The following is a 22871-nucleotide window of genomic DNA, read 5'->3' on the forward strand; positions in this document are numbered from 1 at the left end:
GTCATAAGATTTCTTGAGAACACAAGTATGCAGGGTCTCTGCTACTTCGTCTGATACAGTCCAATTTTTCTCAATACCCCAGATGTAGAGGTGGAGATTTCAACACAACTCTGAATCCAGCATTAGAGAGCCCAATCTATTTAAATAAGACATGTAACTCTAAACAGACAGAGTGAAAAACGCATGATGGACTTTGGTTTCGCTGGTGTCTGAAACACCCAAATCTATGTGGAATACATCATTATTTAGTGACTCTGCCTTAAAGATTTATTAAACAGCAGACATCCTTCATCAGAATAGACCAGAAATCACACACGATTGCAGTCATCCGTTTAGTTGATGGATGACTGCAAAATTGGCAAAGAAGTACTCCTAGGAAAATTAAAGCATACTCCACAAATGATAGGTTTAGGAATAGGTAGAAAAATACTTCAAAGATGCACCAAATATTTTCCAAATCCAACCATCAGTTTTGTTAGCCACACGTTTCACAGCAGTCCCGAACAATGGGGCGCCCATTTCTGAACGATAGTGGAGATGGATCGCTCGCTTAAACATGGACTTGGGCAGTAAAGAATTATGCTTAGGTCCTTCACCATAAATAAGATTCATTAAGACACTGATAAATGCACATTTCATATTATCGCAGCATTTCCTCCGCAGGGCACTTTCTGAACGAATCAATACTGGTCTCGGCGGTCATTAGAGCACTGATGGATCAGAGCCGGGCTGCCCTTTTAATGGGAAGATTTTCCATCAACACGACTCTGGATCGCTCTTATTCATCATAATAGGTAAGGACATGGTTATGTGGAAACCTCCGCTTCCCTGCCGCATCGTTTACTTGACGGATGCCAAATATGGCCCGTCACTCTGTTACATAGTCACTCATCTGTTTAAGAGAACTCCCATCCACAAGGTCTCCCCTTCATTAATCCTACCCTCATTCACACTTAAAGAAAGAGGCCTCATGAAATCATAAGTGACCTTGGAATGAAATATTTCTCTGCTATCGGAGAGGCACACATCTTTAAACTCTTCCCTTTGCCACGCCGGTTGAGTGAAATCAGAAAAGAAAACAGACCATGAGAGATAAATACTACCGGTGTCTTCTTGGAAACAGGCGACACTGACGGATAGATGTTGGCAAGCAGATTTTCTCCTCTACCCCAAAGACATTCATCTTTCTCCCCCCATCAGTTCCTACATGGATCAAATAGTAAAAAGATGTGAGCCAGATGCTAGGCTCTCTGCTGACTACACTTAGTTACTCAACACTGCCACTGAGTCACTCATTTTATCTGGCAACATAATCTGTTCATATAATAAATCTCATCTCACAGAAGAAACGTCAAATGCCAAGGTTGAAATGAACTAAAAGCAAACACTTCTGTATTTAACACTTCTGTATTAAATACCTACTTGTTTAAGTGACAAGAAAGTAAGACTATTGCTTAAGTTAAAAATAAAAGAGATGAATATATACAAAGTGTTAAATAAATACCTTTCTCTAAAGCAGCTAAAAGAGTACTGATCAAAATTGGAAAGGAGTCAGGAAATGTGTAAAGTGATGAAACACTGCCACCTGGAGGGACTCAAAGTGATTCAAAGCATTTCAAATGAGCCTTTATCAAGTTTGTCTTTTCAAGTCCCCATGCTTTAAGGGCCATCTGTTCTTTCAAGGGTCATAAAATGCTAAAATATAAGGTTACAAAAGATTATTCACCATTAATCCTTATTTCAGATCAGAACCAGCTTTATTGGCCAAGGCTGTGAGCACGGACAAGGAGTCTGACTTTGGTTTCAAGAGCTCACAGAGTACAGACATCAATTATAAATGAGTAAGCTTAAGAAAAATAAAAGAGGATAAACGAAACAATATGCACCTGTGTGTGTATCTACAATCATTTTTATAGAAATAGAAAAAAAAATAGAGCAAGGTTGAGGTAGTGCGTATGCGCTTATTTTCTTTTGTCACAGAAGAGTTTCTGAGGTTTTCAGTGGTTGAAATATGATTTTCACAAACTATAATTTACAACTTATGTAAAGTGCTTAACAACTGATTCATGCATGAGTTTTCATACAGATAGGAATACAACCCTGATATATTTTATTGAGATTTAAAGTGAGAGACTAACAAAAAGCAGAGCATAATAATAAAATGTACAACACATTTCCCTGATTTGTCTTTTTTTGATGGTGAATCATTTTCCTTCCACTTGATGTCTATGACTTATTTGTGGTCTATCACATAGAATCCTAATAAAATATGTCTGAATAAAACAGATTAATGTTTAGGGGATATGAATACCTAAGATGGATGCTGTAATGTTGATTTTTGATTTGGTCTTTGACAGAACCTTTTTTAAAGTTCAGGCTAATCTAAATCTTTATAAATAATAAAAGGTTCATTTACAGGAAACAAGAAAGGAAAAAAGAAAGAAGGAAAAAGGAAGAAGGAAGGAAACAGAGAAATAAAGAAATCTGAGTTCATTCATTATTTCTGCACGTTCTGTACTTATTCCCATTTAAAACTTTTTTCAAGCATAAAAATTTGATTTTTTTTCAAAGGCAGAGAGAGTTTGAAAAACAGTAATGAAAGTAATGACTTTCATTATAGTCACAGAACAGGCTTTGATTATGAAACGATGACTGACACAGGGCTGCAGCTATTGAAGATTTTACTAATCTTGTGCTCTGCGGATTAATCCATTAATCCATCAATTCATACATCAGACAACAATCAGATTTTGAAGCCCACCATAGACTGTGCCTACCCATTCGTCCCATCAGAACTGCAGATCCTCACAGCTACATATCCTAGTTCAATCTACAGTCAAGACAGAAATGTTTTCTTTTCATTTCTGGAAACGTTTGTGCATCCAAAACATTTACAGAATATTTCCTTTCCAATAAAAAAAAAAAAAAATAAAACACTCAATAAACAGCCACCTTATTCTTAGGTGTCATGGTCAACAGAAGAGTAAAAAGTACACAGTCACACCTTTTACACAAGTTATGTTGAAGGTGCTCACCTTTGGTTAATCATCCCTCTGAAGTTGTAATTAGCTCTGTAGTTGGGGATAGGTTTGGGATCCAGGGGCCTGTAGATAGCTGGCTCCCCTCTCTTCATGGCAAGACCATTCAGCTCCACGGTGGGTGTTATACTGCCTGTGATGGTCAGAGAAGATTAAAACGAGAAACGTCAACCATGGTGTTTAAAAGTAAACCACTAAATCTACTTCAGAGAAGGAGACAGGTGAGGTAAGATGGACAGAAAGCACAACTGTCAATAAAGCTAAGAAAGCTAATAATTAAGAACCAATAACTTTTATTTCAGTGCAAAACTGAAGTTATTATTTTTGGACCTAAAGAGGAACGATCTAGAGTCAATGCACAGCTTCAGTTATTACAACTGAAAACCAGCGATCAGGCCCAAACCTGGGAGTAGTGATGGACTCTGACCTGAACCTCCAGAGCCACATAAAGACAGTTACAAAGTCAGCCTTCTACCACCTGAAGAACATTTCCAGGATTAAAGGACTAATGTCTCAGCAAGATCTAGAGAAACTCATCCATGCGTTCATCTTCAGTCGCATTGATTATTGCAACAGCGTCTTCACAGGTCTGTCCAACAAATCAATCAAACAGCTGCAGCTGATCCAGAATGCTGCTGCTCGCGTTCTCACTAAAACCAGGAAGATAGAGCACATAACACCAGTTTTAAAGTCCCTCCACTGGCTCCCTGTAGCTCAAAGAATAGACTTTAAAATACTGTTGTTAGTTTATAAATCACTGAACGGCTTAGCACCACAATACATTAAAGATCTGCTGTTGTTGTATCAACCTTCCAGACCTCTCAGGTCTTCCGGTACTGGTCTGCTCTGCATCCCCAGAACCAGAACCAAATGAGGAGAAGCAGCTTTCAGCACCTATGCACCACAAATTTGGAACAAACTTCCAGAAAACTGTAAAACAGCTGAAACACTGACTTCTTTTAAATCTCAACTGAAAACCCACCTGTTTAGAATTGTATTTGAAATGTAATCAATTACAAATTTATTGACGGAACTTGACTTAATGATTGATTCTATATTGCATTGTGATTCTGTGTTTGTAATGATGTAAAGCACTTTGAAATGCCTTGCTGCTGAAATGTGCTATACAAATAAAATTTGATTTTTTGATTGATTGAGTGCCTTGCAAAAGCATTCATACCCATTTAACTTGATATATTTTCGAGTTACAAACACAAATTTAAGTGCATTTTACTGGGATTTTGTGTGATAGACTAATAGAGAGTTTAACATAATTGCTAAGTGGAGAGAGAATCGTAGTGGGGATTTATTTTTTTACAAATTAATCATATTTCCTGCACCTACATTTGCAAGTCTTTTTAGCAATGTCAGCATCAGTGATGGACTTTGCCCTCGTTCTTCACTGCAAATTAGTTGAAGCTCAGTGGGACTGGATGTCTCTTATCTTAAAAGCAATTTTCCAGTCTTGCCACAGATTCTCAAATATGTGTTTAGTATCGTGAAACCATCCCAATCTTACATCCACCACCACCGTCTGCTGCGATGCTGCAGGATGATGTGTTCGGGGTGATGTACTGAGTTACTTTTCAGCCACACGTGGTGTTTTTTATCAAGACTGAGATTTAAATTGTGGTCTGTTTCCATGTCCCCAACATGGTTTGTGCCAAACTGTGAATAATATTGCAGACATATGGACTTTGCAAAGAAACATCCATCGCTTAAACCTGCTTATGCTGGCAGAGACGTGTCAGGTAAATTCCCAATGAGAAACTCTGAAGTTTGTGGTTGCGGCATGAATAACTGAATATTTTTTCAAAGCACTGTGCAAGTGTGCACATACATGTTCACTGACAAATTATTATGAGTTGATAAAATCCGAAGACAGACTGGAATTTTCTTTTGTGCTACCTGGGTTGCTGTTGACGTCGACTTTAGGCGAGCGGGGCGCGGGCCTGGGAAGGACGCTCTCGGCCAGCGCTTTGGCAGCAGTGGAGTGCTGGGCTTTCTTAATGCTGGTGCCCTCTGCCTCCCACACCTGCTCCCCAAGAGTCAGCTGCACCGTGAAGATCTGAAACAGCAACACCCAGAGGAGAAACCAACACATTACAGAACTAAGCAACTGGAATTGCATTTCAAGAAACACATGCTCCTTCGTGATGCCTATTAATATTAGAACACATGGAAAAAATATGCTATTTTTTTCCCAAAAGAAAAATTGATGAATAGTTTACCTTAGCATGTGCAGGGCCTCTCTCATTGAGGAGCTTGTACTGTGGCTGGATCCTGTTGAAACGGGCTAACTCATTCACCAAGCACATTGGAGTTTTCTCTTTAGGGTTTGCCATGTCCTCCTGGGGCGAGCCTTGAACACACAGCAGCCAAACACAATTTACTGAGGACAAAACTACAGTTTTTGCACCGTTCAGACGAATCATGCCTCATTTGTGTAGAAAACTCTGGTGGGAAACTGTAACATTGGAGAGTTATCGATTCATCTCTTTACCTAAGAAAATCATCAGGAAGTGAATTTAGTGAATTGCTTAATTTCTTTGTGGAAGTTGTCTGTGATGGTCTGTAGGACAACAGTCAAGTCAACAGTCTTCCCCAAGACTGTGTAGATCATTACAGAACGTTTCTGTATCAAAGGCCATAATCATCATGACTAACAAAAATAAATGTTTCAATGATTCTGTCTCTAATAAATTTATATAATTTATGAGGTTCACTGTTTGAAGTGAATTGTTGAGCCAAATGTCTCGGTTACATTCGGATTGATTTAGATGTGCCTATTGTTTCTAACTACAGGCTAAGCTTTTCATTGAAGCATAATAAACGCAAAATATGAACAAATACAACAGTACAACGTTTGTCCAGAGTTAAAAAAAGATACATCATTTGTTTGGGAATCTTCCACATAGTCGTTATAATGCGACATGCTCTTCGCGGCTGATCATAAACAGAAGATGGTGGTGTTGTTCTGTCATACCTGGTGGTGTGGCAGACACAGGAGCGTCCCCATATCCGACTGCAGGAGCAGGGCAGGCGGGTGTGGGGGCCGGGCCTGTGCCGTTGACAGAGGGCTGCAGACCCAGGGGTCCTGGGCTGGCCATGGCCGTCGGAGAAACTCCAGGGGAGAGGCCAGGACCAGCCAGGGGCGCTGCGGTCTGTACTTTCACTTGAGCCATGCTCTATTCCTGGAGGAGAACAACAGCAGGCCATGTGTAGTCACACCTCAAATTAAATAGAGAATTGAAACATCTCATTCATTTTACAGCCTGAAAAGTGAGCTGGACATTGTTCCACACACACACATTTTCAGAAGTCTGAAATCCGTGTAAGATATTTTAGAACATTTCTGTGCTGAGAGCCTGGAGAACCGACTCCAAACGGAGCCGTTCTCTCTCACATTCTGATCCACCGGCAGCTAACAGACACAAACAATGAAGCTTTATTCCAAGGAGCTTTACTCATGTTACTGCTGCCAACGGCAAAAAGGAGGCCGCCTGTGAAAGCTGCCCAAGCGAGACAATGGACATTGAATTACAATTTGTTTTTCGGGAGGAACAAAGCACGAAAAATTATATACAGGTTTCAGCGGTCGATCTTAACCGTGGGCCAGATGCAAATATACTGGTCCAGTAACGTTCTAGTCGGAAGTTTAAACTCTTTGTGGCCGTGATTGTCATGCAATCAATTACTTAATTGGATATTTTTAAGGTGAACTGGTAACAAAAACAAGATTTTGGTGTATAAGTTTGAATTCGTTGTGGATTTGAAGAGTTTTAAGGTAGTCCTTCAATTTCCCATCTACTTTGTGCAATGCAGTGTGGCAGCATCACCGGTGCTATAGCCACGACGGATAGCTATAGTATAAAAGTCAGTCAAGCTTCAAGGTGTCAATTTTAGAGAAGGGGTTTATATTTTGTTTGAAACACTCAATAGTAAATGTAAAACTTTCTAAACTGTGACAAGTGGCAATAGTATTCCATTATTTATTTATTTTTAAAATAACACAGAGCCTCTGTAATAAGAGGGTTTTTCTGAGCATGCTAACCATGTTTCATTTTTATAAAGGTTGGTATTTTTAATAGGATTGTTGAAACTTTAATAGAATCGGATCGTTCCAAACAGGACGATGATCCCAAACACATCCAAACTAGCTAATCCAGCCTTCTGGTATTATCAAATCAAAGACCTCAACAGACAGCGTCCATGTAAACACTTGAGACAATCAGGATTACATCTGCAGTGCTTGTCGTTATTGAACTGTAGAAAAACAGCAGAGGGGAGACTGAGACCTAACAAGTTAATTTACTACACATTTTAATGATTTTTATTTTTATCTCGTTGTTTTCCTCCTTTATAAGACCGAGTTGCACAACTAGGAGTAAGTTCGTACCACAGCACTGCCTTACAGGGCACCAAGGCAGTGAAAGCCATAAAGTTGGAAATCCCAATGTAGATTTTAAGGAATGCAAATATTTTGCCTGCAGCCTGTAATATATATGCGAAATGAATTTGTAGCATGTGCTGTTTAACCAACCAACAGTGAAAATTGAGTAAACAACGCCGTAGTACCTGCTTTCAGCTAAATGAATCAGTTTCTTACTATGTTTAAAAAAAATGAACAGCATTAGATGAAGCATGAGTCTAACAGGACAGGGTTACAAATGAACTAGCTGTAAGCATACTAAGGGAGAACTTATAAATGATAACGTTCAAAATGTAACACAAACTGTACTTTTGACTGAGCCCCGCCCCCGCCTTGTTAAATCATAAATTAACAGGAATTAACCCCTTTTTTGGGGGGAGAGAAGCTGAGTTTAACCTGCACTTAAATTAAAGAATTAATTAAATAGAACCATGTCATACCAAAAAGTTCTGATCTGTAGGGTAGGGCCTGAAGTGGCCTAGTCCAAGTCTAGACTTTTTGATTCTCCAAACAATTATCCAAATAAGTTTTTATGAAAGCTACTTTTTTTTCTGATGACATTTTAATACGTTTCCCTTCCTATTTTGTTGCTTTGTTTGGCTAAGTTGTGAAAGGCTGTCTGTTTGTAGAAGTGTCAAACTTATTTTGATTTGAATGTCAAACTTATTTTGATTTGAATGTCAAAATAAGTTTGACATTCAAATCTTTGTGATCAAAATTTGTTTGATGATCTGCAACATGTGTGTGACAAAAAAAGAAGAACTCTTTAAGGAGGCAAACACTGACTGCAGTGTAACGATGCATGTCATACTGTTTAAGATCAAGTACGTAATACTTAATTTGAGAAACAAGGAAGCAAACAGTTTATAAACTGATTTATTGAGAGTTCAATCAGTTATATGAATAAAAAAAAAACAGGTAAAGTACATATTCCCAGAGTTAAGAGTAGAGGGAAAACAAAGTCTAAACCTGTTAATCTCTTGGTTGAGGAATTAAACACTACAGCTTGAATGTTTTCATTCTGTTTTCTTTCATTTATGTATAACAAGTGTCACCTGTCCATACAGATGATGGTTGGACTAATGTAAACAACACTGCACTTCGAGGCAGAACACATGCATCTTTGGCTCAGCAGCAGCTCCAGCTCATTGAAGTTCATGTATTTACATTTTTCCTGCAAATAGCGCTTGTGTGTCCAGCCTGCCCCTAGTGCTCTGGAAGGGGAGGGGGCTAGGTTACAATTTCATATGCTGCAACTCTCACTAACTCACGCATTATTGAAACAGCAAGCTATCGGGGTTTATCACTGTGTGTCACTGCAAACTGAAGGCATAGCAAAAAAAAAAAAAGAAGAGGTGGTGTAGCGTTAGAGCCCGACTGGCTGTCTGCAACCTATGCATCCCAGCTACTGCCCAGCTTAGCAAGGAAGCTAACGATACCAAGAGGAAAACAGCGTTTCCTCCAAATGTCAGTCCCTGAAAACGGAGCTGCAGAATGACCAAATGTGCATACTGTCATGAGTGTGTCGCTGTGGGTTTCCTTAATCGGCAAAATTTTTAATCAGACGACCTCCGGTTAGGCTCGCTTAGCCGGTGGAGGTTCATCATGGCTGATCGGCCGAGAACACCCCTCTCTCTTTGCTAGCATCTCCACACCGCCCCATCTTCCACGAAAAGTCGTGGAAAATTCAGCCTGATCTAACAACACGCACGGACCGAGAACGACGTGGCAAACCCTCCCGTGACCACCTCACGACGACGGGACAGACATTTAGAGGTAACATTTTTTTTTTTTTTTTTACCTTTGTCCAGGGCCAGACCCCAGTTACACCTCCAACATTGGCAAACACTAAAGAGAACTGGATGGAAGAAGGGAACGCACCATCTTATTGGTCTGAGATAAACATGACAAAATACATCTTGTTGGAAGGAAACAACCCACTAAAGAAATATTTTATGCAAAAGCTGCAGGTTTGGTAATTTCAGCGTAACCACAATGTGCAAAGCGAGATAGGACAACTACTAGAGGTTAAGGTGAGTGTTGAATGAATCGGCGACCCCCCGCATTGAGAAAAATGGTTCAGTCCAGGTTTTGCTACCTCAAAGCTACAAGTTAACTTTTGATTCAAATCCATGCCCAGCGGTTCTGAAAGGGCCGTCTTGCAAACAAGTTGTTTCAAAATAGCAACCCATTTTTATTACAAAATTGCACTTACATGCTACGAATTTGCAGTATTTTTAAATACTGATTGCTTGAACATAAACGCTGTTAAAAATAATTAAAAATGGGTATGACACGGTAAGGACAGGATTATGAACGAAGCTTACTGGAGAAAGAGATTTTAAAAAACCTGATCAGATCAAACGTATCACAAACCACAGAAAGTCACAATACCTGCGTCTAAAACCTGACCACGTGTTATACTGTTAAGTGGTGAGTTTCTAAGTCTGTGAACACTTTCAAGTTATTCTTTCTTTCAATTTCTTCTTTGTAAAGGAAACAAGATTAAGTCAAAAATAGATATATTTGTAACATGCTATCGCAGCCAATAGAGGGCGACGCAGGACCACTTCTTCCCATTTTACCTGTTTTGAAATGCATGCAAAAGTATGTCTTCCGGTAGATGCATGAAAATAGTCTGCATTTAGTATACTTCTAAAATAAATCCGCTAAAGATGTAATATCCCCATATGTCATTTTTAATGACAAAAAAAAATAGTATTTAGCCAGGTAATTTGTCATATCTACCAATTTTTTAACAATTATTTCTGGCTTAAGTTTAACTTGTGTTCTTACGCATTTTAAGTCAAGTTCATAACATTAGGTTTTAAAAAATATACAGAAATTGGGCTGATGTTAATCCATTATTTTTGAACCAGGTGTTTTTGGTTCTATTTTATGAACAGCTCACATTTTACTTTATAAAATCCAAATCCTGTGAAGAAAAAGTTTTGGAAAACATGTATACCTTGACCATGTATAGGGAGACAAACATGTTGAGAGCTCAGACCAACGTTAAAAGTGAATTTTTGCTTTATTGTTGATTACGAAAATGAACAGGCACCTTTTACATGGAGCTTGCACATCCCAGAAAAAAATAAATATAAATAACACACCCTCATTAGTGTTTATCACTCACAACAACCTGCAAACTAAAAGTTCAAAACACGTCGGGAAAAAAAAAACAAAAAAGATAACCGAAATAACCATGAGAAAACAAACAAACCAAAAAAATATTGTAACATCCTCACTCAAGTTCTAAAAACTCCTGATCCCACCTGCTGGATGAAGGCCTTTTCTGTCTCTGCATACTTGCTGTTCTGACTGCATTTAAATTTTCTTCACAACCTTTTGTCCTCAAAGCACAATGACAGTCTACACCCATTATGATAGGAAAAAATATCCTCCAATAGTTGTCTTGGTTATATAGTTGTTGTTTTTTTAGATAGCTGTGGCATTATCACATTCACTCAATCTCATTCAAGAAACTCCTCCAGACCCCCCCCCCCCCCCAAAAAAAAAGGTTCATATGAATTCAAGTTGGAAAATTCAAGTATCTTACCGGATAAAAGTTTGATTAGGAATGGAGTGATTACAGCCTGAACTGAGCACCGCCTCTAACGGTGAGCTCTTAGTGATATTAATCTGGAAAAATAAAAAATAAAAAACACTCTCTACAGGCTGGAAAAACTAAAAGTCCTTACAGTGTTTGATGTCTATATGAAAGGGTACGGTCTAAAATTGCATGCACTGTAAAACTACTAACTTTTAAATGTTTTTGTACCAACTTAAGCCTGCAGCTCACTATACATACCAAAATTTGCAAAAGATGCAGACTAACATCCAGTGAAATAAAGCACTACCTTTATGATTCACCCAGACACTAAATGCATCCTATGCAGTGTTCTGTTGCATTGTCAAAACATTTTAAAGAACTATATACAACATTTTCAGACAATGCATTAAGTTTACAACATAACAGTCTCTTTTGGTGAAAATATAGTTAAATTCAAAATATTTAATAGGTATCTTTTTAGATGTGATCTCTTTATTGAAAAAGTACCTGAGCCAAAACTCTGACAGGGGGAACGTCACAAAAGCTTTCTTAGCGACTCCTTTTTCCTCATTCGGTGCTGCTCTGGAGATCAAACGAGAATTTAAATTAAATGACAAGTAGCAAAGGAACATCAAGAGGAACCATACTGACCCTTCAAAAAAAACACAAAACCCCCATTCCAATGCATCAGCTAGTCAGAAAAAAGTACAAAAGCAGATTTAAAATCAAATGTTTCAAAGACAGAAAATTAAAGCATGTTAATTTAAAAATACATAAATATATATGCATATATATTTATATATATATATATAATCGTACATATAAAAATGAATCAATATTCTCTTACAGACATTCTTTAAGTGGAAGAGAGGCTGCTGCACATCTTAAAGGCTGGACTAGTGACAACTACCCCAACCTCTTGAGGAGATGTGCGCCGAGGGCCTCGGATGACTGCAGATGCGTCACCTTTTCTGTTATATCCTCATTTGTACCACAGAAGGAAGAACAGCAACCAGGTGGAAGCTGAAGAAAAAAATTGTGTAATCTCGATGCAGTTGTTTCAAACAATGGCGGCTTACAGTATATCTGCAAGTGACGAATAACGTATGAATAGTTCCTTTTCAAACCAGATAACTTTCACAGTGCATAACAATAAAAATAATAATCATGAAAAAACAAACCAAACAAAAAAAAAAACCAGATGAAGCATTTTCTTGGGGCTTAATGGTCAGATCCCTTCTAGAAGAAAATTACATTAGGATTTCTCTTTGCAGGCCCCAACATGCATCCATCAGTCGGTATTGCACAACACAAGTACCTTTAAAATGCACCCAACGCACAAATAAAGTAATAACTCGGCAAAACTGGAATTTCTAAATCGTCTCTCTGCGAAACCTGCTGCGTTTATGTCCTGTCTGCCAAAAACGATACATCCTGGAAACTTCTAAATCTCGGTTCATTTTAATTTTCTATGTTACAACCGACTAAAACATGCAGCCAACTGCCCGCTTGGAAAATGCAGTCAGGAGCCTCCAGCGCATGGTGTCCGTTATTCCAGTCAAAGGTCAGAGTTCAAAGACTGAATGATTAAAAAGTGCTTTATGTAGGTCAGTAGGACTTCTTTCTTCTACGATTGTTACAAAGTTTGTACATTAGCATGTATCGTCTGTGAAGGGGGGGAAAAAGAATGAGGTTACATCATCTATCTCCCAACTTAAACAGGACAAACTGTGTGTGTTTGAAGAAAGTACTCACCATGATACCACCATTTTGTTTTCTTTGGATTTTTGTTACATGTTCTTACATAAAAAGAGTTATCAGGTGGTCGTCTCTGTGGAAAAAAGATAACAAATTTCAAGTTTAACGAATGCAGACAATACATGAAGTAGTAGTCGGTATCTGTGCAGTCCTGCAGAGGTACCTTTTCTTTGCAGCTGGACAACATGCTGATAATACTAAGACAAACTGATTGCACAGAAAGGGCTGGTGACCAGTCTTCCGTCAGAATAGATAAACAGATGTGACCGTTGCTATACACATGTGGGTGGACAGGTATATTCTCTCCTGTGAACATTACCTGCACAGTTAAAAACAAACAAATACATGTGAGGTTATTAAGATAAGAGACAGAATGTACAACCGTAGCAGAAAGTCAAAGCTGACATTTAACTGGTCTGTTGGTCTATTCAATAAAATCTCAATAAAATACAATGTGTTTTTTTTCTTTTCTTTTTGCTGCAATGTGATGAAATGTGAATAGCTAAAAAACTGAATACTTTAATAACCAACTCCTTCAGAAAAAATAGGTATAAATGTATTTCTGTCCCAGAAATCAGTCTTGATGACAATCTCTGACTTGGCTTTTTGCAACAACAGGAGGTTCTGTGTATAGATTACAGAGGCCAGGTTTGGCCAGCTTGAGAAGAAGCAACAAAAAAAGGTTAATCAAGACAAAGAAACAGTAAAAAACAGTCAGTATGTTGGGTAAAAAGAAGTGAAACATAAATTCAATCAAATATTTTTAGACTGAGACATGAGTAGCCAGAGATAAGAAAGGCAGACAGAGGGGGAAATGAGGGTAATGAAGGGTAACAGTGAGTTCAGGCCGTCTGGCACCAGGGTGGGCCTCACTGGACAGTACCAGAACCACACGAGTTACAAATATGCAGGAAAACTCCAGATAAAAGTACATAATACCAATGCTTGTTTGATGGGAAAAAAATCGAAAGAGGAATAGATCTACTTTGGAGAACAAAATTGATCCAATGAACCTCTCAATAACAACTTTATTAGTCTGATGGTGCAGACACACTTCTGCTCCTACTTCACTATAGCCAGTTTTGTAAACAAACATGCTTAAATGAGTGACTATGTTAAGTTTTTTACTTTGAAATGAGTACAGCTTTGTTGCATGTCATATGGTGTCAACTGACAGACTTTTAATGGAAACCTTTATTAGTAGAATGAGTGTTCCCTCGGTTTACACAAAGTATAAATTCAAGGTTCATCCCCAAACCATTATGCTGAGTTCTTATTGCATCCCATTAGTCTAGTTATTGTGTGGGAGCCTACAGCAGGCAGGGAGTGAGATTAGCCATCTAATTGCCGTTCCAGGAGAAACGAGCAAAGCAGCTCAGCTGCAGCTTAATGCATTTCACTTTTAATCTCTTTTTCTGCCCATCGTAGTAATAAATATAATAATGACAACATTTCCCAGCTGAAGTGCTTAAACAGAATGAGAATATTTGATTAGAATTGCGTGTTATTTGATTATTTTTACAACTTAGTTGAAAATAAGCTGTTAAATAACACTGTTACTGCATATTTAGGACAATATTCCCCCCAAACTACAGGAATCACTTTAAGCAGCAAGAGTTTATGAAACCATTTGGGCCACCGATGTTTATTAGTGGGCAAATTGATGGATCTCAAAAACCATGCATACTTAGTTTCTTTTCACCAAGATACAAATAAAAAGATAAGTAAATAAAATCAGTATTAAGCACCTTAATAGTGAAAGTATGAACAGTAGAGGACGCCTCCTGTTTTAATGTCACTCCAAAAAGGAACACTAACCTTCCTGTTAGCGGTACTAATTAAAAAGTGTAGATGGGCAAATTTAATCATAATTTTTCATCTCAACAACTAAAACAGAAACATATATAAATTCAAATGGCTTATTTTTCATTTTGCCAAAAGGGGGATAGTTTTTTTTTTTGTTTTACTAAAAAAAGATGAGATTTATACAAGAGACAGACAAAAATTGTGAATGCTATGAAATCATCAATAAGCTAATTAGTGTTTCCCTTTATGACTAATACATTTAAAGGCTGTTTTCCATTAAAAAAATAAACAGATTATCTGAACTAGCTTATGTTCTGAGTATGAAGTTATTTAGTTTAGGTTTTCAACTATGAATACTATTTTTCAAACTTTACAAGCTGATTTGACAGCTGGTTATTGCTAAGGGTCGACTTGCACTTTGATGAAGGCCAGTGAGAGTTTATCTGTCCTGCTTTATGCTATCCAAGTTATCTTTCGCTCAGCATTTTATCATGGTTTATGTCACTGTATGGGTTAGGATTGCATGGCAGATATCTGAAGATGTTGCTTTACCTTGTATGACCTATTAGAGACAACATAACAATGATAAATATGTAGTCTATAAATACCCACGTGAGGGAAATCAGGATTGCAAGTGGGAGCTGCGCTTGGGCTTGCTTTGTTTATTGTGGCTAAAGCCACTCAGTCTTGCTTACCGTGAATCCAAAATATTCAAATTGCATTTAGTGGAGTAAAAACAAAGAAAAGCTTCACAATGTTAAAAGAAAAGTCAGCGTGACGACCTGAAAAACTATATTATATTCTAAACAAGAAACTTAATGCCTAGATAATTCCAGAAGACAAAAATATGGTGATTTATTAAAGAAGATTGAGTGGTAGTGGATGTTTAAGCCTGGACTCTAAAGGAACTAAAGCACTGGAGTGGACAATTTATTAACTAAAGTCTTTAAGGTTAACAAGTATTGTTTTAGAAAATAAATGGCTTTAAGTATAGAAGGATTGGTCGAAAAAGCAGCACATGCATTGCCTTAATTATTTTTTCTACCTCTCGATCGAACACAGAACCAACAGTGAATTTCATCATGTAGTTCAATGGCTATAGTAATTTGCTATTCGTACTTCGGGAGTCTGTGAGCATGTGTAAGTATCTCATAGTACTTTAAACAGTTTTTCTTTATTTTGTTCACCCCACCATGTGTTTAAAAGGCACATTTTTAATAATGTTTCCATTTTCTATTGCTTCCCACCCAAGATTTAAAGTTCCATATAATATGTATAGTATTAACAATCATATTAATTATTTTTTTATAAAAGCAGAAAAGTCTAAAAGGTGGCAATATAGTTAATAAAAGACAGGGGGGATATGCTCGGGTGGTTTGAGAGTCAATGAATAAAAAACCAGGTTGTTTCTGACTTACCTGAGGTGAATCAAAGGGATATCGACCACTAAATTTGAAAAGCAGCTGAAATTTCTCTCCTTCATACAACGTGCCAGGTGCACCTTCCATATCTACAATCCATCTAGAAAGGAAAAAAAGGCACAGTGTTAAAATATGACTGGAATCTCATTCAAACAGACTGATAAAAACATTCCTCAAGTCAACTAAAAATAAACACAGGTAAGGCGGAAAAACAGGTTTGAATAGAGAACTGGTGGCAGCAAATCTGAATTGAAAGTTTTGAGTTTTGTTCGTTACTGTTCTGGGCCAATGGACTATAGATATTCTTCAGGTAAATTGAATTATTAGGGTAATAAGTAATTTATGAAAGCCCAATGGTTATTTATGGGTAACTTATGTAAATCTTGCTCATGATACGTGGCATTAATAATGAAATAGTTGCAAAAGGCTCTAAGATTACTGACCAAATACAAATAACCAATCTGCGCAAATCTGTCATCCTGAGTCTGAAATAAAGTGAAATCAAGAACTGAGTGGATTTCTGTAACTTGACAGAGATCACAGCATCACACCATGCCAGTGTGCTTTAAGAACACAAAATTTCAGAATCTGTCCTGGTATTTTTGTTAATTGTTAACAGAAAAGCAGACTTTCTCCCTGATGCATGAAAACCATGGCACCCTCTTTAAGACATCCAAACAATGGAAATTTCCAGGTCAATAACTCAAAAAAAAGGACAAAGTGTTTCTCTTAAACACAACATTTAAAGTTAAGGCAATACTGATCAATATGTGGTTTAAACAAGTCCAACTAATTTTAGCAAGGCTTGTTGTGACAGGAGATGGATAAGGCTTAAAAAGTTTTTTCCTCTTTCTGTTTCTAAACCAGACGAGCCAATGCATCACAACAACCCAGCGAACCACATTTACAAGCTAGCTTTCCCTCTGTATTGCAGAAGTTTGTTACATAATTTTGTTAGGTTAACATACCAAAATAACAAAATATTTTATGTTTTGTCATTTTAAGCAGTAATAAGAAAAATACAGCTCTTGAATTTGAAATGTAAATGAGGAGATTATGGCCATTCTTAACATTTTTATTTAAATCCTAATACTGGGGTGTTTTTACTCAAGGTTATCATAGTGCAAGACTTTCATACTCACTAATGCTGACACCAAACTAAAGAAAAACAAGAAGAAAATTCTAATATTGGCATCTCTATTCTATTTTTCATAAATCTAATTATACACAGGTATATGTCTGTGGACATAAAATGTGAATAAATTCGCAGCAGCCAAAGTTATCTCCTCTGTCACTTTAATAAACGTACTTTTAGAAAAGTTCAGAAAACATTTTATTCAACACCTGGTTTTCAAGACCCCATCCTGAAGGATCATACGTAGAAGACAGTGTGTTCTATCATCGAAGTTTAAAAATAAATATCTTACTTTAATTGTAGCATCAAACGCTTTCAATGCGACTCCACTGACAATGAATATTTATCTTTATTTTGACAGTGGTCTGGTAATAATTTGATATCCCATTCATTCGGAAGACAAAATCTATTTTCATCTCAGGAGTCCAGCTGAGGAACTGTGCTGACCGAGCCAGGCGTAATTTAATCCGTATCTGATCGAAGCAAAATTTTCTTTGTGCTTTTAAGTCAAACATGAAATGTAGCTCTTAGCTTCTAAGCAGTTTATATTAAGTGACATGTAATCTATCAAAGTCTAAAACTGACTTTGCTGATGATACATTTAATCAAGTAAAAGTTTGAAACAGCTTCTGATAGTGGCTGGACAGAAATGCATCAACACTAAATTATTATAAAGTCCACTACAGATACACTTTTATCCAAATTGATGTTTTAGTCTAAGACAATCAGCCCACTCACTGAAATGATGCGACTGCCCTTAAGCTGCACAGTTATTACCTGAACCACTTAGGGGAAAAAATCTTTATAGAACACCATTAAAATAAACACTGATGTGCATCAAACATCAATCTCCGTCATGCTGGTGTTTTTATACACATTTAATTCCAGTGATTTCAGGTTTCAGAGACGTTACAGAAACATCATCAGACTGGTTTGCTCAGCTTACTGTGGCTTTATAGTAACATGAAAAGCATTTTAAATGACAAATCTTTGAAGTTTTTATTTTTAAAAAACTGTTATGTATGCTACACTAATTGTAAAATGTTTAGATTTATTAAATGTTTTTCTTCTGTCTATATTTTTAAGTCTATATTTATGCTACTTGCTTTACAAACTTTTTTTTTGCAATTATTCTGTAAATGGTAATATTACAAAAAAAAAATCTAGTATCACAAAAAAAAGCAAAAAGTAAAGAACAAATGTGGAAATTCTATTCTGAAACTAAAATCAGAAGGTGACAGGAACATGACAATCTCTGACTGAAGGTGTACATTAATGGAAATACAGATAGGAAACCCAATAGATTTATAAAGGATGTCGGTTTCTTAAAAATTTAAAAAGAAAAAAAAGAATATAAACTCCTCCGTACATTTTACTTCTGCTACTGCATGGACATACTGCTAGTGATGTTTACAACGCGAAATCTCGGTGAATGATGCCTGACATGAGCCGCTAAGAGCAGATCCAAGGGCAAAATGCTCAATATCATCAAATTCGCCATAGTCAGCTGGTAATATGACACAGTCAATAAATGTAACATTAAACCATTTGGACAAACGACGGCTGGGGGGAGAGGCTAAGTTACATAAATATACTGCAGAGGAGACACAACAGGTTTCTTTAGGTGACATTTTCCTTACTGCCTGCCTCTAATTATGACATCAAGGATCATTATCTAATGAGAAACAGAGACAGGGTGTACCATAAACAAAAGCTATCAAACTGACAATGCATTATCCCAGTAGAGACATCGCATCAAAGTGTCTCTTGGGAAGTTTTTTTTTTTTCCCCATTAAGTAGGTCTCATTGTTAAGTAAGGGGGGGGAAATGTTTCCTGAACTAAAGCAGAGTAATTCCCTACTGCTGCCCATCACTCCAGCTGAGATGCAACCCTAACAGAGAGTTTTCAACTAGAGCTGCAAACAGAATACACACCCATACATACCACTGAAACCTGTGAAGCAAAAAGATCACAGGAGCCAGCTGAACTGGTTGGGAGACTTGTCAGTCATGAAAAAAAAAACAATTCATATGCTTCTTCGCCCAGGTGACTTATGTAATGAGGAAATTGCAAAAACATACCATCTTCCCTGTGCCAACAACTTGCTAAAACTTCCACTTGTCCCCTGGAAGAAAGCATGGATGACAAATATTCCTCCTGTACTTGTTCTTTGGAAAAATATTTTCACAGCTCAGAACGAATGTGGATGAAATACAGAGGTCAATCAGTCTCCTTTGTTTGTTTCATCTTAATTTCAGCAGATTATGTGTTTACTATTAAGTACTTTGTACAGCTTTGCTTCACATGAATATTGTCTTGAGTTGTTTGCACCACGGAGGAGTGACGTCAGCATATTGCGATCCGGTAGACGGTAGTGATGCCTCATAAAGAATCATGGAACGAGGCGGCAACTTTTAAAGGTATTAAAGGGAGCGTTGCAGTTTTTAACAACAACAAAAAAAACATAGTATCAACCTTCATTAACAATCAAAACAAAAACCTAACCGCAACAATATCCACTGAGTTTCAGGGAAGGAATGCAGGGAAAAAGCAGCCTGTGTTCCCTGTTATTTAACCCTAGCGAGTGAATGCCAACCGTTGAATATTTTATTAGAGTGGAGAGCGACACTGAACATTAGAGACAATCTTCTGAGGGGCCAGAACTACCAGTCACTAAAATGACCCTAATTCTTTCTATGCAGGAGCTCCATCTTACCTCCAAGCCTAATTTACTGAACAAGCAACCTCCTCTCCACACCAGTCGAAACACTAGCCTTTCATGGAAGTCAACCAGTTCATAAAAACACTAGAAATAATAAAACTTCTGATGTTTTTTTTTTTGTTGTTGTTTTTTTTTTTACAGATCACTACATTTGAGGAATTTTCCAATGCTAAAATATGCAGGAAATCGATACTTACTGTGTGATGGTGTTCTGTACGCTTTTCTCATTGAGCGTCATTCCTGGGGGTGGATCATTTTGCAGAGCTAATAATTCCTTTTGTAGCCGTTTCTGTTGAAAAGCATATGTTTATGTCGACACCTCAGTCACAAAATGGCACTCGAACATGAATTAATGGAAAGCAGTGCAAAACAACTTATTGAGGCCAAACAGACGAGCATTAAAATACATTTGACTTGTAAATAGTTATATTAATTACTATTATTAATCTTAACGATGACATCAATGGAAATTATTGTAATGTAATCTAGTGTTATATACGGCCCAAACGTTTTTAATAATTACATAACTTACATCTTAAAACTAACTTCAGTACTATAACGTGTTCACTAAAAATACTGAATATACTCAAAAATACAATGAATACTTTAAGTGTGAAACAACAAATAAGAAAAATTACAATATACGCAGACTGACAATAAATGCATTTATAAAGATAGATTTTTAAAATAATATAATAATAATAATTCTTTATTTAATCAGGTAAACCCCGTTGAGATCTAGATCTCATTTTCAAGAGGGACCTGAAACAAACTTCAAAACTTTAAAAGATGGCATTAGGAAAATAAAAAGAAAGTGTCAAATTTAGATCTGCAAAATACATGGCATTAACATCACCTCAGTGTCAACATGTGCAATATTGCAATTGCTAAGAACAGCTTTAATGCAATACTTGATGGGCTATTATATTTCAAGTGTCATGCATCCATTAAATGCATTTGGTCAGTCAGATGGGCTCTCAATGTCCTAAATACACACACTTGCTATAATCTTATATTTTAGGAGCCGAGATTCTAATGCTTGAAGAGTAATGAGGACATGATAGAAAAGAAGAGTGATAAAAATGTGGATTAAACACAACTGATCTCATTGTGATATTCAACAATAATAATGTGACAAAGAGCATATTTTCCTAATAAGGCCCAGTTTTATTAAAATATTTTTTTTCAAGGTATATTTCAACAGGTCAAGCTAGGCTACATCTTTATGTAGGTCCTTAAATATTTTGCTATTCAATCAGCTATCCAAGCAGTCATATTTATGTTTTTTGTTGAAGTTGCACAGCCTGCAGGAACAAATTTACAAGGGTGTTGACCAAAACAGTGAGTAATTAGTTACGTAGTTTGATCCTAAACCATTAAAGGTGTGTGGACCGAGAAGATTTTCTTTTAGATTCAAAGATATGAAAAGTTGTACCAAACATGAAAAGACAAGAAATCCCCTCTTGTTTCTTTTGGTGATAAATTTGGCTTTCTAAAAGCCTTCGAGATTGCATTATTTCACAATAGAACTATATACTTTGTCAATGCTTTGTAGATATTTTTAAAAAACTTTTTTAGGCTCTTGTTGAATCAGGTACAGGCATGAGTTGGTGTGCATTCTCACAGTATGAAAAAACTGGGGAAAAAATAACATTGTGATCTTAATAGGAGGAATAGCTTGCACTCCTGTAGTTTCCACGCTATTTTTTTCAGCCACAAATATTTTCAAGCTAAATCTGTGTTTTTATAAACAAATGAAAGAAGGGTAGCGGTTTTCTTTCAACCATCTAACCAGAAATGATAACTGGTTAGATAGCTAACCAGAGCTGAGTGGGATTACTCTATGCATAAAATAAACTGAGGAAACACTCCATTAAGCTCTTTCTCTTGCATCAAAGTAAATCGTAGGAAGGAACATTTATTGGTTTTGAAACGGGCACCTTTAGAAACCTTGGTACACCTTGGTTTCCAAGGTGTAGCAACCAGTCCTGCATCTAATCAGGACTGGTTGTGAGGTGGTAATAAAGCAAATAGTAGCTAGATCAATCAGTTTACATACATGCTACATAACTATTAAATACATACATTTCTTTGTTTATTTAAAACAATATATAGCTTTTAAGTAGTCAGGTTTTTTCAGATTTGTAACGTGCACTTTTCTATGACCTTATGCCACATGTATTTAGTGAATCTCAACAAACATGCCGGTGTTGATGCGGACATTTAAAAACATGTTTAAACGATACGACTCGGGAGTTAACGGTTAGTAACAAACCCAGTAGAGAGTTAATAATAAATGGATGTATTTTCATCAGTAACCTGCAATAGACGTGCCATAATCAATACAATCTTTACGTATCGTCTGTCAGATCTCTTTTGACTTTTTGCGTCTGCTGTATGGAAGCGATACACCTGTTCAGGTCCGCCTGAAACTGTATTTAACTGCGCACCGTGTCGTTAGCGGACTTTAGAACTAGTCGGCCAAACAGCGACCAACTATTAAAATGACTTCCAAAATTCTCAGAACCACATTTCCTGGAAATATCACCCCGGGTCCTTCTGAGGAAAAGCCGCAGGCAAGCATCAACACGTAGTTCAAGGAAGCTAGTTTCCCTGTTCTCTTCAGCTTTGCCGATGATGATGAAGAGCTAATACTGCTGCTAGCAAAGACCTAGCGCCGAACCTGAGTAGTTTAGGGATACATTTCACGGCTTCCACCCAAATGTCAGTGCCGCTCTTTGATAAATACAAATGCGCAAATAAACTGGCAGTCAAAAGCCGAGAAAGGTCAAAACGGAGAGCCTGTAAATTACATATATTTGCTCGCTGTTAATTGTATCCTTACCTGCATCGACGCCATGATGGAAACCCCCCCCCTCCCCCTGCATCAGCGCAGAGTGGAGGACGGTGCGTCAGGGGTCACGTGACGACAGAAGTTGTTTTGACAGTGAGAAACGTTTCACGTTGCTTGACTGACGCAGCGCCTACACCCAGGTCACTGT

At 37.2% G+C, this 22871-nt stretch overlaps 2 protein-coding genes across 2 annotated transcripts in view; both read right to left on the minus strand.

Moving 5' to 3' along the window:
• stau2 (staufen double-stranded RNA binding protein 2) overlaps positions 1-9369 on the minus strand; it is an 85767-nt gene extending 76398 nt beyond the window's left edge. Inside the window, exons 1-5 of the mRNA XM_005797872.2 lie at positions 9272-9369; positions 6025-6232; positions 5270-5400; positions 4947-5106; positions 3036-3171 (exon numbers count right to left, since the gene is read on the minus strand). Of these exons, the coding sequence (XP_005797929.1) occupies positions 3036-3171; positions 4947-5106; positions 5270-5400; positions 6025-6223 (626 nt within the window). The 5' untranslated portion in view covers positions 6224-6232; positions 9272-9369. The remainder of the gene's footprint in view (positions 1-3035; positions 3172-4946; positions 5107-5269; positions 5401-6024; positions 6233-9271) is intronic.
• Positions 9370-10482: 1113 nt separating this feature from the next.
• ube2w (ubiquitin conjugating enzyme E2 W) lies at positions 10483-22858 on the minus strand. Its single transcript, XM_005797873.3, has 6 exons — positions 22715-22858; positions 20067-20158; positions 16009-16111; positions 12948-13103; positions 12782-12857; positions 10483-12692 (listed from the first exon to the last, which is right to left on the minus strand). Exons 1-6 carry the CDS (start codon positions 22727-22729, stop codon positions 12679-12681), a joined length of 456 nt encoding a protein of 151 aa, XP_005797930.1. The 5' UTR covers positions 22730-22858; the 3' UTR covers positions 10483-12678.
• Between the last annotated feature and the right edge of the window lie 13 nt (positions 22859-22871).

This window comes from Xiphophorus maculatus, chromosome 21, assembly GCF_002775205.1.
Source record: "Xiphophorus maculatus strain JP 163 A chromosome 21, X_maculatus-5.0-male, whole genome shotgun sequence".
NCBI lineage: Eukaryota > Metazoa > Chordata > Actinopteri > Cyprinodontiformes > Poeciliidae > Xiphophorus > Xiphophorus maculatus.